The 16,653-nt window shown below is 43.8% G+C and overlaps 1 protein-coding gene across 1 annotated transcript; it reads left to right on the forward strand.

The window, feature by feature from the left end:
- The first annotated feature begins 774 nt into the window (after positions 1 to 774).
- RPL7L1 (ribosomal protein L7 like 1) lies at positions 775 to 11,384 on the forward strand. Its single transcript, XM_068097843.2, has 6 exons — positions 775 to 849; positions 1,094 to 1,196; positions 2,378 to 2,544; positions 2,639 to 2,776; positions 7,630 to 7,739; positions 10,782 to 11,384. Exons 1-6 carry the CDS (start codon positions 824 to 826, stop codon positions 10,988 to 10,990), a joined length of 753 nt encoding a protein of 250 aa, XP_067953944.2. The 5' UTR covers positions 775 to 823; the 3' UTR covers positions 10,991 to 11,384.
- The last annotated feature ends 5,269 nt before the right edge of the window (positions 11,385 to 16,653 follow it).

Genomic DNA, 16,653 nt, shown 5'->3' on the forward strand with positions numbered 1-16,653 from the left:
TTCGTAACGGATATGGCACAGGCAGGATGGTCCAAATGACCATTAGTTGTGCCTTCATTATCTTGTCATATGTTATGATACCTTCTGAAAGACCTGCAATGCGGTAATCTTCATCCTGATTCAGCAGCATTTACGCGGAAGGAAGGAAACGAAACCGAACTTGCTATTGGAATTTATATAAATATTTGTTCTTTAATATATCTTCAATCATCACGTCGTCCGTAGCCATAATTACAATTGCCTATCAGAAAATATCCACCAAAAACTCAAAACAACCCAACATTCATTACTTATTGTACTCTTTTTTATCCTATCAAAATGTTTGGTAATTATGGAGGCGACGAAACACCTGCCGCATCCTCAAAGTGGTGGAGTATATACTAGCTCGACGTGTATTTTATCCCTTTCGGTTTTTTTTATCCCTTTCGTTTTTTTTTTATCCCATCAATGTATTATGCATAAGAAAGCAGAATAAAAGCATAAATCAGACAGCTGATTGAACAATATGTATAAGTCCGTATTTTGTGTGGATAATCTCAGCAAGAAAAAACATCGTTCTGATAAAGAACACAGATAGGAATTGGAGGCTGTTGACAGAATAAGTCAACAAACAATAATGACAAAGAATGCAATTTATTTCTGATTTTTCTTGTATCGACATCACGATGTTGTTGGTCAGTAAAGCACAACAACCAACAATTGGACAAAATGCACACAGCCGTCATGATATGACGTCATATCCGCCGGAAGCTAGTTTATTTATTACTTTTTTTTTCTTTTTTTTTTTTCTTTTTTTTTTTTCCCCACCTCTCACATTTCCATCATGGCGGACGTGCATCTGGACATGCCGTAAGTAGAGGGTGAAGTGAAATGGATCTTGCAGCATCCTTCATCATCAGCGGTTTGTTTCGCGCTGGAAGCGATATTACTTAACAATGGATGTTGGGATAGTTTTATCGGCAAGATATTGTCCCATAAAATGGAAAGTTTGACGGGATCGATCAGCAACCGGTTCTGATGCCGCCAAATAATCAGTCCACCATGCCGGAATAATAATAAGAATTTTTTTTTTTAACTTTGTGTTCATTCGCAGGGTAAAGCGTCTTCCAAAGGTTCCTGAAAATTTGTTGAAGAAGAGGAAGAAGTACCAGGGATTGAAGGAAAGCTACAAGCGATCGGACCAACACCTGAAGCGGGTAACTGGCAATGGGATAAATCTTTTCCTGAGTTGCGTTCACGACGTCTTCATAAAACTCAGGACTGTAACGTCACGTGATCTCGGCGGATAAGTTGTCGTTGAGGCCATAACCGGCTCCGTAGCGTTTTCAGAGTTTTCCCATAATTCCGTGCGCGCCACCATTCCTGCCAACGTCAGCATCAGTGGTTCTACAGTACAATCTAGCACGTTTATCTTGTTCTCACTTACTGCAATAGTAGGTTACGCTAATTTTTTTGGCCTTGTTAGGTCTTGTTTAGCTTGCCAACCAATATGGCGCTCGCGAAATGCATCATGGGTACTGAACCCCCTCTATACGATGTGTCAACATTGCATTTCGTTATAAAACACCGAATTAATTTCTATAAGATCGAGTTGATTCGATCAGGGCAGTGTTTTCTCTGATTTGCAGCACTTTAGTGCCCCACTGCCTTAAGGGTGTAGTACTGGTGAAAAATTGAGAAGACTACATAGGTACCTTTGAGAGGCCTTTACACAAAAACAAAGTCAAGTTAATATCTAATTTTCAGTTTTTCTTGAAAGATATAATCTTGGCTTTAACTGAGACCAGTTTCAACGCTTCTTTGTCATATTACATGCATATAATTTGCATAAATTAGACCGTCAATAAAAAATAAGGAAAAACAAAGAACACATTTCTACTTCTATCTTCTATGTCACCTATCATTCTTTTCACACAAAACTTGGTACATGTATTATACATGTGTTACTCTACTACCTGATGAGAGGATTTTGTGAAATTATGTCAAATGTTCACTAATTAGCTAATTATGCCAATTACCAGATAAAACTTGGTTGTCCTTCAATAAATCCACAATGGCTACTCCTATAAACAAAAGCCTTCATGATTTTAAAGGAAGTGATATTCTGAATATCCTGTCCAAATTTCAGCCCAAAAGAATGATGCAAATTAAAGTTATAACAAATTTCATGCAAAATATTATATTGAATTGAATTGAAATTTGAATTTTTCAATATTTAGGGGTACTTCTATGACCTCTAATAGCATGATTCTTGTTTATAAGACTATAAGGAAACTGTTCAGCTAAAAAAACAAAAATCACCTGTTCACCCTTAAGGTGATGGTTTTCCTTTTGACTTGTCTTGCTCCATCTTTCCCGTCCCACTCCTCCCTCTCAGAGACGCAATGCACAAAAGTTGCATTTCAAGCGCCCAGAGAGTTTTGTGAGAGACAGCAGACAGCGCCACAGAGACTCGGTGCGGCTGGCGCGACTCGCCCGTAAGCCCGCTTCGCTCCTTCCCATGCCGACATGTCCTCGGCTCGTTTTCGCTCTTCGGATCCGAAGGTGTGGTGGCCTCGTCGATCCGAAGCTCTTGTTGTGCTGACGTCATTCTGCCTTTGTGTTTGTCCATTCATTTCTCGCTCGTTCCGACCTTCAGTGCGAACAGTTGCTGTCTCGCCGTAAGACAAGCCCTCCAGTTCCTGCGGCTCACCCGAATCTTCTCTGGTGTCTTCCTCAAGCTATCTCGTGGGTCCCTCACTCTGTTGCGACGTGTTGAACCTTACATCGCTTGGGGGTACGTTTTGATGCCAACAATTCTGAGTGTTCGTTTTCATTTTGTTCTTGCTAAAGTTACCTGGCAGTTGGCACTGTCTTGTCCTCAAAGCATCTTTCTCACATTGTCTGCCGGTTGAAATCCTCATAAACATCTATTGCGCCTCCACAGCCGAATGTCAGCGGCGTGATGTTTTCAGGTTATCTGTCTGTCTGAGCGCCATCGGTTCTAATTTATTTTAACCACAATAACTTGACCCAAGTATGGGCTGTAATAAAAAGATGAACTGGTTAAATTTTGGGCTCAAAAGGTCAAAGGTCACGTCTTTTGAGAAGAATTTGCGGATCATAGCTTGATTTAGATACATCTGATGTTGTCTTCTGCTTATTATCCCCATGCTTTAAAGAAAAGAAAAGAAAAAACGAAGTAGGTGAGGAGGTTATAATCAGCTCCACCCGTCCGTCATGCTATCTCCTAAACAGTTGTGCAGAAATTCACCAAACTTATTCGAGACCAGTATCATTTTTGGCTCCACCCCCTGGACCCAGAGGTGGAGTCAAAAGGTCAAATGTCAAAAATTGCAATTACGGGCACATATTTTTTTAGTGAACCTTTGATGCAATCGACATTGGGGGACATGAAATATGTAACAAATATACATTATTATTTTTTATTACTAGCCTGGCTGTGTACTCCGCGCGCCTCACCACATGTAGTTTAAGAGGGATAGACATCCTTGACCATGTCTGCTTTCTCAGGGAGTGAGAGATGGTAGTTAGTGGGGGTGGATTGGGGATTGGTGGAGGGGGGATGGGGTTGAGGGTCTTTGGGGTGTTTTGCGTCTTTGGGGTGTTTTGCGTCTTTGGGGTGTTTTGCGTCTTTGGGGTGTTTTGCGTCTTTGGGGTGTTTTGCGTCTTTGGGGTGTTTTGGGTCTTTGGGGTGTTTTGGGTCTTTGGGGTGTTTTGGGTCTTTGGGGTGTTTTGGGTCTTTGGGGTGTTATGGGTCTTTGGGGTGTTTTGGGTCTTTGGGTGTTTTGGGTCTTTGTGGTGTTTTGGGTCTTTGGGATGTTTTGGGTCTTTGGGGTGTTTTGGGGTATTTTGGGTCTTCTGAGGTGTTTTGGGTCTTCTGGGGTGTTTTGGGTCTTCTGGGGTGTTTTGGGTCTTCTGGGGTGTTTTGGGTCTTCTGGGATGTTTTGGGTCCTCTGGGGTGTTTTGGGTCCTCTTTTTTTTTTTTTTTTTTTTTTGTATACAAGATCGAGGCTCGTGAAAGAGCGAACATTAATCACACAGAAAGACAAACAGACACATAAAACAAATAACATCGGGAGCGGTAGACAAGATGGGGAGAGAGGGGGAAGGACACAAACACAACATTTGAGAGCAGGGACCAGCTGGTTGAGCTGGGGTACTCAGCAGACAGGATGCATCTGTTTCCAAAGGTGGTGGGCTGTGCACCAACTGATGAGGTTAGCGTACACCGCCATCGATGACACCGCCACAAATGGCGGAACAGATTGGGGTGTTTTGGGTCCTCTGGGGTGTTTTGGGTCCTCTGGGGTGTTTTGGGTCCTCTGGGGTGTTTTGGGTCCTCTGGGGTGTTTTGGGTCTTCATGGTCTTTTGGATCCTCCGGGCCTTTAAGGGTTTTTTTGGGGGTTTTTTTTTTGTGTGTACAAGATCGAGGCTCTGTAAAAGCTAACATCAATCACAAAAAAAAACAAAAAACGACACGCAAAACATACAATAAGGGAGACAAGATGGGGAGAGAGAGAGGTAAGCACACAGGTACAACAGCAGAGAACAGGGACAACGGAAGATCTGTGTGGGGGAGATGGCTTGGGAGGGAGGGTGAGGGGGCTTGGGAGGGAGGGTGAGGGGGCTTGGGAGGGAGGGTGAGGGGGCTTGGGAGGGAGGGTGAGGGGGCTTGGGAGGGAGGGTGATGGGGCTTGGGAGGGAGGGTGATGGGGCTTGGGAGGGAGGGTGAGGGGGCTTGGGAGGGGGGGGGGGGGGAGGTGGCATGGTAAGGCGAGTGGGGGGGAGCGGTGGGGGATGGGAGAGGTATAAAACACATGGACACTGCTGGAACTTCCAGGAAAGAAAGAATTCGGTAGTTCAAAAAAAGTGGATCTGGGGTGAATTAACGGGGGTAGAAAAGATCAAGGTTTTGGATGGGGGAAGATGAGAGATGGTGGTGAACAGCTGTTTTAAAGACCTGGAGGGAGGAGTGGGAATGATGAGGGTGAGGGAGTTTGTTCCAGAGGCGGGAGTAAAGAGGAAGGGGCTTTTGGGTTTTAAGGGTCTTCTTTTGGGTCTTGAGGGTATTTTGGTTCCTCTGAGTCTTGAAGGATCTTTGGGGTATTTTGGATCTCCGGGGTCTTTTTGGTCTTTGGGGTATTTTGGGTCTTCGTGGTATTTTTGATCTTTGCAGTCTTTAAGGGTATTTTCGGTCTTCGGTGATCTTGGGGGACTTAAAGGGTCGTCAGAGGACTGAGGCGTTTCAGCAGTGAAAGGATCAAAAGGTATATTCCAACTGTATGTAATTTAGAGTTCACAGGCTGTGTTTTGGGTCTTAATTTTATTTGAAGAAGACGTTTTGGTCACAAATAAACATACAAACAACCATCACCATATACGTTTGCTCTATTATAATAAGATTATTATTTAACCCTGGTTCATGGCCCCAGTGGATTTATGGTCACATGGGTCAAAAGAGAAGATATTTTCAACTCACAATTTGGTATTGGGTCATTCCTGGTGGAACTTTTGGCCATCTTTCGACCTCTGAGAAGAGAACTGAGAAGTGTTGGGATTTGCGATGGTGCTACATTGATTTCACCCTTATCTCTCTTTACTCTTGTGCTCTCTCGTATTACCTTTAATTTTTCATGTGTCTTTTACGAAAGATCAAACGTAGCAGTGGTTTCACCTGCCAGGCAAGTGGAAGCATATCCATTCACACATTTGTGTCTAATTATTAGGTCATCTCATTGCGATCCTTGAAGAGATGAACTTGTAAAATGGTACTTGATGTCTGGATGTCTGGCGTGTCGTCCGTTAACTTTTTTGTTATTTTTGCTACTCCCCCCTTATCACTCAGCTGATTGTTCTGAAATTTCGGATCATGGGGGTTCCCCAACCCCCCAAAAACCTGGTACAGCGCTTCTACTCTGTTCCACAGGATCGCTTGGGGGAAAAAAACAAAAAAAAACATAAGCGACTCTGGCTCTGTTTATCTATCCGTCTGTCCTCCATCACACCATCTCCTTTCTAAACTGTTGTGTAGAAATTCACCAAACGTGGTAGCTACAATTACCACATGACAAGGTGCGAGTGGCATCATTGTTAGCCCCGACCATGGAGTCCCTGGGGTGGGGTCAAAAGGTCAAAAAGAAAAACTGTGCACATTTTTAATGCAACTTTGTTCAGGGACTCGTTGATTTACGCTTGAGATGCGTTTCTAAAAAACTGAATGTAAAACGCAACTATTTTCCCAGAGGTATAATGCCATGAATTGAAGATACGTTCCTCGGCAGAAATTTCCGTTCCTGGGCAGAAAAAGTAAATGTGTAAATACAGTACCTGTAAATAAATACTAAAGATGTAATAAGTAAATAAATCGCAGAAGAATGTAAATAAATGTTTAAATGAATTAAATTATGGAAAGTTCAAGTACTGTAAAGGTATACAGTGCACAGCGAATGTTCCGGCCTGGGAGGTGAGAGCAGGGGTGGAGCAGTTGCTGAGACGATAAGGCACTCGACTTTATTTTGGTGGCGTTACCACGTCCATATTGATGTGCAAACTAATATATTTTGAGACTTCTTGGTGGGAGTCTCAGTTAGAGAACTTGAGGGTCGTTTACCACTAATGATGAAGAGGTTTTGGAGAATTTGGCATAAAAATACTATCCATGAAGGTCAGGTGATGCTTCCCAGAGTACAGTACAGACTGCGTGACTAAGGGCGAGAGAAGTAGTGCACTGTATGGAATAGCCCCAGTTCTGTTGCCACTTTTTTGTGTCATACTAACTAGCGAATATGCCTGTGAAGGGATGATAGGATTGGAGGCTCCATAAAAACCACCGTTTAGAGGCCATTTTTCCCCGCAAGGCGGGGGTTGGCCTTTTCGGGGACCGTGGTTGTTGTTGTTTTTTGGTCCCCTTTTTGAAGCAATGTTTTACGGCTGGATGCCCTTCCTGCCGCCAACCCTGTTTGTCTCCTTTTTACGATAAACAGGGAATTACCAGTGTACTGGTACTCAATTTGCCGACCTCGGAAGGATGACAGGCTGAGTCAACCCCCCTGGCGTTAATTCAGCGATCGACCGGGATTCGAACCCAGGATCCTTGGATCCTAAGCTGGCACCCTAGCCGCTAGCCCAACACCAGGGTTGGAGGCTCCATAGAGCAACAGCAACAATCCTGCAACTGAACGACACCTGAATTACCACCCATCGGAATGCCATGCCGTCACCCAACATAAACGCCTTAAGGCTGAAGAGAAGTTTATTTTCAATTGTGCCGACCGGAGTAAATGGATTGTAGATCTGGATGCTGTAAGCAGAATTGCATGACATTGTTAATTATACCTACTAAGTTTGGCAACTGTAAATTGGAGAGAGGGGAGGTGACAAACGAAGGTGGGGTCGGAGTGATCCATCGAATGGAACTTGGTGAACCCAAATTTGTGACCACGTCCATTGCACCTTTGCCATCTTGTAATGATAATGGCCTCATCATCTTCCTCCTCTTATTGTGATCCTAATCCTCTTGTTGTCCCTACAGCAAGCAATCTTAATCAGACGTTATTCTATTTGAAGGAAAATTGTAGCTGCACCTTGAGGTACTCTATTAATTTACTCTGTGCTGTGTTCTGCAGTTATCCTAACCTGAAGTCTGTGAGGGAACTGATCTTGAAGCGTGGGCGCACAATGGTACATGGTCGGAGTACACCTCTTACTGACAACTGTCTGGTGGAAGCGAAGCTCGGTAAGTATTTTCACTACCCCCTGAACCCTGTGCCTTTCGCTTGAACAATTGCAGTCATTCCCCTTGAACTAACGGCGTAATCATCTCAATAGATTTTGGGTATATAGTTATCCCATTTTTTTTTGCCTCCGCCGACGTAGTCGCCACAGGCATTATGTTTTCGGGTTGGCCGTGCGTCTGTGATAGGTTTTCGTTGCTGTGATAACTTGAGAATGGCTGAAGTGATCCAAGTTAAACTCAGTACAGGTATGTATAATGATGTAAAGATGTACGGATTCGATTTTGGGGTCACTAGGTCAAACGCCACACAGGTCATGGTCGGTAAAAGTCCTGTTGCCGCGATAACTTGTGAACCAGTGATGGGATTTTGACCAAACTTGGTACAAGCATGTATAATGATGTAATAATGTGGGTGAAGGCATACCGGTTGATGTGATGTCGAAGAATGCCATTCTAGTTGTTATCTGTACTATCTTTTAATTACCAGACTTTGTGGCTTAATGCTTAGGAGCATCCACTGAGTCTGGGAGGTCAGTGATTTGAACTGACCCCGTCCGAGTCGTGCGGAAGACTTTATAAATGGTACGTGCTGCTTTCTTGCTTGACATTCAGCATTTGGAGGATAGAGCATGGACAAGAGGGTGAGGGGGTGATGGATATTTTTCCTTCATCCTCTCACTGTGTAACCTGGTGTTGGGCTAGCGGCTAGGGTGTCAGCTTAGGATCCTAGGATCCTGGGTTCGAATCCCGGTCAATCGCTGAATTAACGCCAGGGGGGTTGACTCAGCTTGTCATCCTTCCGAGGTCGGCTAATTGAGGACCAGTTCACTGGTAATTCCCTGTTTGTCGTTAAAGGCGGCAAAAAGGGTTGGCGTCAGGAAGGGCATCCGGCCGTAAAACATTGCTTCAAAAAGGGGACCGAAAAACAACAACAACCACGGTTCCCGAAAAAGGCCAACCCCCGCTTGCGGGGAAAAATGGCCTCTAAAGGTGGTTTTTTTTTTATCCTCTCACTGTGTAGAGAACAGCGACGTCTAATGTTGGCATCGCCTGGTCCCCTGAGTGCACTGGAATGTTGTGACTCGCCCCCCCCCCCCCCAAGTGACCCAAGGTCACCGGTTGTTTTGCATTTACAAATTAACTGAATAAAAGTAAAGTCCATTTAATGTGTCGTGCCTATCTGCACGTGTGCGTGATTTATGTGACAGCTCGCCCATGATCTTTAGACCAAGGTGTTTGGGTAGTTAGTTGGACCGATTTACAGCACGATATCTTGAAGTTGTGGACCGATTTCGGACAAAACTTGGCGGACAGGTTGGGTGTGTGACGACAAATCGATTCAATTTTGGTGAAGATCCGAATACGGATGTAGATACGAGAATTTTTTAAATGTCTTTAGTGATTCTTCACCATTGAGTGACAAGGCCAAAAATGACATGCAGCAACAACAACAGCATGCATTTTAAGGCCATTTTCCCTACCAGAGCGGGGGTTAGCCTTGCGGTCCCCATGACAATCTTCTCCATTCCCTATTTTCTGCATCTCTCCTTGTTTAACCCCCTTGCCCGCATTTCTTATTCGACCATCTTTAGCCAAGTCTTTCTCGGTCTTCCCCGTCCTCTACTTCCTTCTACATTCATTTCAATAATCTTCTCAACCAGTCATTTTCATCCTTCCTCAACACATGACCAAACCATCTCAACCTGTTCCTCTTCACAGCATCAATCACAGGCTCTATTCCCATCATCTTTCGCAATTCATCGTTAGTCTTCCTCTCTCTCAACGATACTCCGCACATCCACCGAACCATTCGCATTTCCACCCTTTCCAGCCTTCGTTGCTGCTCTACGTTCATTACCCATGTCTCGCTCCCATAAATCGTAACACTTCTCACACATGCAGCATACACCTTTCCCTTCAGCTTCAACGACACTCCCCTCCTCATCAGCACGCCACTTAAAAACGATATAAAAAAAAAAAAACCTTTAGAGGCCATTTTTCCCCGCAAAGCGGGGGTTGGCCTTTTTCGGGCACCGTGGTTGTTGTTGTTTTTGTTGGTCCCCTTTTTGAAGCAATGTTTTACGGCCGGATGCCCTTCCTGCCGCCAACCCTTTTTGTGGCCTTTTACGACAAGCAGGGAATTACCAGTGAACTGGTCCTCAATTTGCCGACCTCGGAAGGATGACAGGCTGAGTCAACCTCCCTGGCGTTAATTCAGCGATCGACCGGGATTCGAACCCAGGATCCTGGGATCCTAAGCTGGCACCCTAGCCGCTAGCCCAACACAACACTTAGACGATATGCAGCATGATATTTTAAAAAGTTGTGGATGACCTATGACAAAACTTTGTGGATATGAGTTGGGCAAGTGACAAGAACAAGATTTTGGTTTACTTCGGAAAATATCTGACCTATCGGTGGGATATGAAACGTAAACTGTTCAGCCTGGCGGAGGTATGCTCTCTCCTGAGTGTTGTTCGAGTTGCACTTGAAATCTGTACTCGTTGAAGTCCAACGACAGATTTCCCCCAGATTAAAAGCCCTTTTGCTCTGATGAAGGGTTGACCCTTGACAACGTCGGATTCTTTGCTTCCCACTACGGTTAATATACCTCGATGAACACTTTGTTGATTGTGTCCATTGTAATGGAAACCTCCACTGTTGAGTTCTACTGTGCCAGTAGTACTATCATCAACGCAGTCAGGTGGTCGTCATCTATCATTATGTAGGTCAGCCTATCATCAACGCAGTCAGGTGGTCGTCATGTATCATCATGTAGGTCAGCCTATCATCAACGCAGTCAGGTGGCGTTGTCGTCATCTTGCACGTGTTGTGTGAAAGCCAGCATGCGTTTGGATGAAGTCAGAGATTATTTTTCTGCAGTTATTAAAATATATATATTTCCGGTGAGGTTTATCTCAAATGCTCCATTTTATGAGACACTGCAGCCCATCAATTCAGTGCTGTTTATGCTTTTCACTTCAAACTTAAAATTTGAAAAATGGTCTCTCCACTAACTTGTTCCTCCATATTTGTCCGAAGGTAAACATGACGTCATCTGCCTGGAGGATGTCATCCATGAGGTATTCTCTTTGGGTCCACATTTCAAGGTCTCTTCGCTCTTCCTGCACCCTTTCATGCTCCCCGTGGCGAGGCATTCCCGCCGTAATCGTACCCGCCAAGCTCTGGAGACGGGACCTTGTGGTGACCGAGGCTCCGCCATCAATGAGCTCATCAGGAAGCTGAATTGAGGAGAGTTTTGAATGTAACACCCGTGTTAGCAGCAACCGTTACCATTGCAACGAACTCTCCGGCATCCTCCCGTCATCTCCGTTCGTTTTCAGATCTTTGAATCGTCTCATGCCTTTTTCACCAATAACTTCGCGTTTCCAGCTGCAAAGTCTCATATTAGCTCGAACCGAACCAGTTCACCCTCGTACCCTCGTACGAAATTGAGATGATGGTGAAGCTTTTGATTGAGGCTGATGTTTAGGTGGACACAGCACATTATTTTATGAAAGATTTGTCATCAGATTGTCCTGCTATTTGAAGTCTAATGTAATAAGTTTGCTGCTCCACCATCTTCCCTTGGGTGGTAATTTCTATGCTCTTTGTACATCAGACATAAAGGTGACATGAAACTGAGTACCTGGACTTTGTTTTTATTTCATCTTTTTACATTAATTATTGTGCTCGGCTTGTACAGAATAGCCTCGCTATAATGAACACATTACACAGACACGTCATTGTATGGACAATCTGATGTACCAAGCCAATGACCCACCCACCCCTCCACCCCAACCAACACCACCTTCATTGCTAACATGCATTGATTATGTTAATTGCTAACATGGATTGATTATGTTAATTGCTAACATGGATTGATTATGGTAATAGCTAACATGGATTGGTTATGTTAATTGCTAACATGCATTGATTATGTTAATTGCTAACATGGATTGATTATGTTAATTGCTAACATGCATTGATTATGTTAATTGCTAACATGCATTGATTATGTTAATAGCTAACATGGATTGATTATGTTAATTGCTAACATGGATTGATTATCTTAATTGCTAACATGCATTGATTATGTTAATTGCTAACATGCATTGATTATGTTAATTGCTGACATGGATTGATTATGTTAATTGCTAACATGCATTGATTATGTCAATTGCTAACATGCATTGATTATGTTAATTGCTAACATGGATTGATTATGTCAATTGCTAACATGCATTGATTATGTTAGTTGCTAACATGCATTGATTATGTTAATTGCTAACATGTATTGATTATGTGTTAATTGCTAACATGGATTGATTATGTTAATTGCTAACATGGATTTATTATGTTAATTGCTAACATGGATTGATTATGTTAATTGCTTACATGGATTGATTATGTTAATTGCTAACATGGATTGATTATGTGAATTGCTAACATGGATTGATTATGTTAATTGCTAACATGGATTGATTATGTTAATTGCTAACATGCATTGATTATGTTAATTGCTAACATGGATTGATTATGTTAATTGCTAACATGGATTGATTATGTTAATTGCTAACATGGATTGATTATGTTAATTGCTAACATGGATTGATTATGTTAATTGCTAACATGGATTGATTATGTTAATTGCTAACATGGATTGATTATGTTAATTGCTAACATGCATTGATTATGTTAATTGCTAACATGCATTGATTATGTTAATTGCTAACATGGATTGATTATGTTAATTGCTAACATGGATTGATTATGGTAATAGCTAACATGGATTGACGGATTCATTTCTCATAATGATAATACGGATTGTGTTCATTTTATTTTACGGATTAATTATGTTCATTGTTCATGGTGATTAATCGTGTTCATTTTCTAATACTGATTAAGTGTACAACAACAAACAACAGGCCTTTTAAGGCCATTTTCCCTGCTAGAGCGGGGGTTAGCCTTGCGGTCCCCATGACAATCTTCTCCATTTTGCCCTATTTTCTGCATCTCCCCTTGTTAACCCCCTTGCCCACATTTATTCTTCCACCACCTTTAGCCAAGTATTTTTCTGTCTTCCCCGTCCTCGACTTCCTTCTACATTCATTTATATCACTTCTCAACCAGTCACGTTCATCCTTCCTCAACCTGTTTCTCTTCACAGCATCCATCACAGGCTCCATTCCCATCATATTTTGCAATTCATCATTTGTCTTCCTCTCTCTTAACGATAATCCACACATCCACCGAACCATTCGCATTTCCACCCTTTCCAGCCTTCGTTGCTGCTCTACATTCATTACCCATGTCTCGCTCCAATAAATCATAACCCTTCTCTCTCATGCAGCATACACCTTTCCCTTCAGCTTCAACGACACTCCCCTCCTCATCAGCACGCCACTCAGTTCCCGAAACTTCTTCCATGCACATCTCGCTCTACCAACCGTCGCTGAGTCTGATCCACCTTCTGCATTGAACATGTCTCCTCGGTAGCAAAATGTTTTCACGCTGTCTCCAAGATCCAACTCAACATTTCCTCCATCTGCAGGTCCCTCTGTGCACACCTTACTGGTTAATGATCCTCTCAGACCACTACATTTTTGATGAACCCACTCAGCACACATTGTACATTGAATGGAATTCATTCCAACACCCTTCCTGCACACAGCACACGGCCACTTCCCAGTTCTTTCCACCTCACCACATGCTTTATAGTCCGTGGGCTGAGTAGGGTTTACATGCACCCCCCCCCCCCCCCACAACTTAACTTCCCGGGTATGTCCATGTACCCCCCACCCTAGGGGTTAGGAAAAACCATGTTAACAGAAAAAAACTCATTCCCAAGGTACCTCCCACGCATATTTTGATGTTACCCCCCCCCCCCCCCCCCCCCCCGTGTCAGTGATTTCCGAAAATTAGGGGTAGGCGAAATTGAAATGGCCATAACTTTTTACCTCGTCATCCTATGGTTGCATATGACCCCTCAAAATGTTTGTCCTGGGACACTTTACAATGATATGTGTTATATGCAAATGAGGTCACCAGAGGTCAAACTATGAGGGAATGAGTTTTTTTTCTGTTAACATGGTTTTTCCTAACCCCTAGGGTGGGGGGTACATGGACATACCCGGGAAGTTAAGTTGTGGGGGGGGGGTGGGGGAGGTGCATGTAAACCCTACTCAGCCCACGGACTATTACCACTTGCCATCACCTTCGTTTTTCCGATATTCACCTTCAGACCTTTTGTCTCCATACATTCCTTCCACTTGTTCATCTTCTCCTTCAGTCCATCCATACTCACCCCAATCAACACGAGATCATCTGCATACAACAACTCCCACGATAAACCGTCCTTTACGTTCCGAGCCAGTACCTCCATCACAGCTACAAATAGTAGTGGGCTTAGTACCGACCCCTGATGCACTCCCACCACCTCAAACTCACCACTGTTCCCGTCCTTCGTCCTTACAGCTGTGCGTGCTCTATCGTACATTGCCATCACTACTCTGATCAACCATTCCACCACTCCTAACTTCCTCAGTGCCCATGTCACTACTTCGCGTGGAACCCTATCGAATGCTTTCTCCAGATCAACAAACCCAAGAAACAACTTCTTCCTCTTCTCCATGTTCTCCTGCAACTGCCTCACAATAAAAAGCGTGTCTGTCGTTCCTCTTTCTGGCATAAATCCAAACTGCATTTTGTCGATCTTCACTTTCTTCCTTATCCTCCTCTCCAACACCCCTTCCAATACCTTCATTCCATGCTCCAATGACTTTATCGCTCGATACGAGCCACACTCCAGAGGGTCACCTTTCCTCTTGTATCGAGGGGTGAGGGTACTCAGTTCCCAATCCACTGGAATGCGGCCTTCTTTCACCACCAGATTACAGATCTCTGTCATTCTCTTCACACCCCAACTTCCTGCTGCCTTCAACACATCTCCCACAACTCCCGTCAGCCCTCCCGCTTTTCTACTCTTCATTGCTTTTATCGCTTCCTCAACTTCTTTCTCAGTTATCTTCTCTGCCGGTCCTAAAACTGGGTTACTCTCTATGTTGCCATCCCATTCATTCTCTGCATTCAACAGCATTTCTATATATCTCTTCCATCTTCCTTTAATTCCATATTGGTCCACAACGATTTGTCCCACTTCATCCTTCAAGCAACTCACCCCCATCACATCACACCTCTCTTTCGCTGTCTGTTTTGCAATCCTGAATACCGCTCTCTGACCCTCTTCCAAATCCAAGCGTTCTCCGAACATTTTCCTACATGTCTCCTGCGCCTTTGCTACCTCTTTCTTTGCAGCCTTCTTGGCTGCCTTATAACTTTCATGCTCTGCTGTTTCTGCTCCCGTACCCTTCGCCTTCTGCCACTCCTTGAACTTCTTCCTCTTCTCGTCAAGCCTCTTTCCAACTTCATCATCCCACGACTTTGTTTCCGAGTGCCTCGGTGGTCCTTTTGTCCATCTACATACCTCACCAACGGCTCCCAACAGACTATCTTTCATTGACATCCAACCACTTTCAAGCTCGACCACATCATCCTCTGCCATACTCAGCCTCTCTTTTAATGCCTCCCTCACTGTCACCTCTTTCAACCTCCACACCTTCATTCTCGGTTGGTACTTCACCTGCCGAGCTCTCCTCGCATCTTTCACCTTTATGTCGCAGACTACCAAGTGGTGCTGTGAAACAGCCTTCTCCCTCGGGATCACCTTTGTGTCCCGGAGGTGCCCCCTATCTCCGCTACGCACCATCAGGTAGTCAACGGTTGTCGTCGACCCACCTGACGTGTATGCAACAAGCTTATTATCGGCTTTCTGGAACTGAGTATTACAAATCAACAAACCAGCTCCATCAGCAAAGTCCAAAATCCTTTCACCTTCTCCATTCTCACACCACTTCCCTTCCATCTCGTCTCCTGCCCACAACATATGTCCACTCTTCTTCTGACCAATACTTCCACCACTTCTCCTGATCTCCCTATCATTGTCCCTACATTCCATGTCCCAAACCTCAGAAACCGATCTCCTCGTGGGGCATCAGACGTTTCTTCGTCATAAATGGAGTGATTTCCACCCTTGCTTCGATCGGGTTCCCCACCTTGAGTTTTGACGAGAGGGAGTGAGGTCCCCCACGGGGTACTTCGGGCTGTACCCTGCCCATATGTAGTTGTCATGGTTCCCTTTGTGAGGCAGTGCTTTATGGCCGGATGCCCTTCCTTATGCCAACCCTTTTAGTCGCCTCTTACGACAGGGATACAGTGTACCTATTCTAAACCGGGGTACACACCAGTTATACTGATTAAGTTCATTGTTAAAACAGATTAATTGTGTTCATTATTAATGCAGATTAATTGTTTTCATTGTTAATGCGGATTAATTGTGTTCATTATTAATGCGGATTAATTGTGTGCATTGTTCATTGCGGATTAATTGTGTTCATTGTTAATGCGGGTTAATTGTGTTCATTGTTAATACAGATTGTACATGTTGCTGGCATGGATTCTACAAGTTGTTTTCTGTTGGGGATTAATGAATGTTTTAATGTTAAGATGATCGAATTGCTTGTATGTGCATGTTCTTATTTGTCCCCACTATTGGTGTAAACCCTCATTTGGGACACCTTTCTGGCACAGACACAATAACTTCACTTGCAGGTTTGGCCTCTCAACCACAGAACTTCGTGATACAAAGCTTTGCCAAGATGGAATTTGCTTGCCGAGGCATCTGGGATGGCGTGGAGCCCACTGTGAACGGTTTTGTGGTTTTACTTGAAATGTCAATTTCAGTGCAAGCCCCAAAATGCTTTGAATGACCACCTGTGTACAGAAGCAGCATTTTAAACCGATATTGAGAATTTTGCTTTCCAAACGTTCCCTTTTGTCAATACATTTGGCAATA

Source organism: Myxine glutinosa, chromosome 5 (genome assembly GCF_964187855.1).
Source record: "Myxine glutinosa chromosome 5, kmMyxGlut1.1, whole genome shotgun sequence".
Lineage (NCBI taxonomy): Eukaryota > Metazoa > Chordata > Myxini > Myxiniformes > Myxinidae > Myxine > Myxine glutinosa.

What these genes read in the sequence shown, in the direction of transcription:
- RPL7L1 (XM_068097843.2), top strand. Translation starts at nt 824, where the DNA reads ATGGCGGACGTGCATCTGGACATGCC. An exon ending in GACGTGCATCTGGACATGCC is followed by an intron (nt 850 to 1,093) that starts GTAAGTAGAGGG and finishes GTTCATTCGCAG; the next exon opens with GGTAAAGCGTCTTCCAAAGG. An exon ending in TTCGCTCTTCGGATCCGAAG is followed by an intron (nt 2,545 to 2,638) that starts GTGTGGTGGCCT and finishes TCCGACCTTCAG; the next exon opens with TGCGAACAGTTGCTGTCTCG.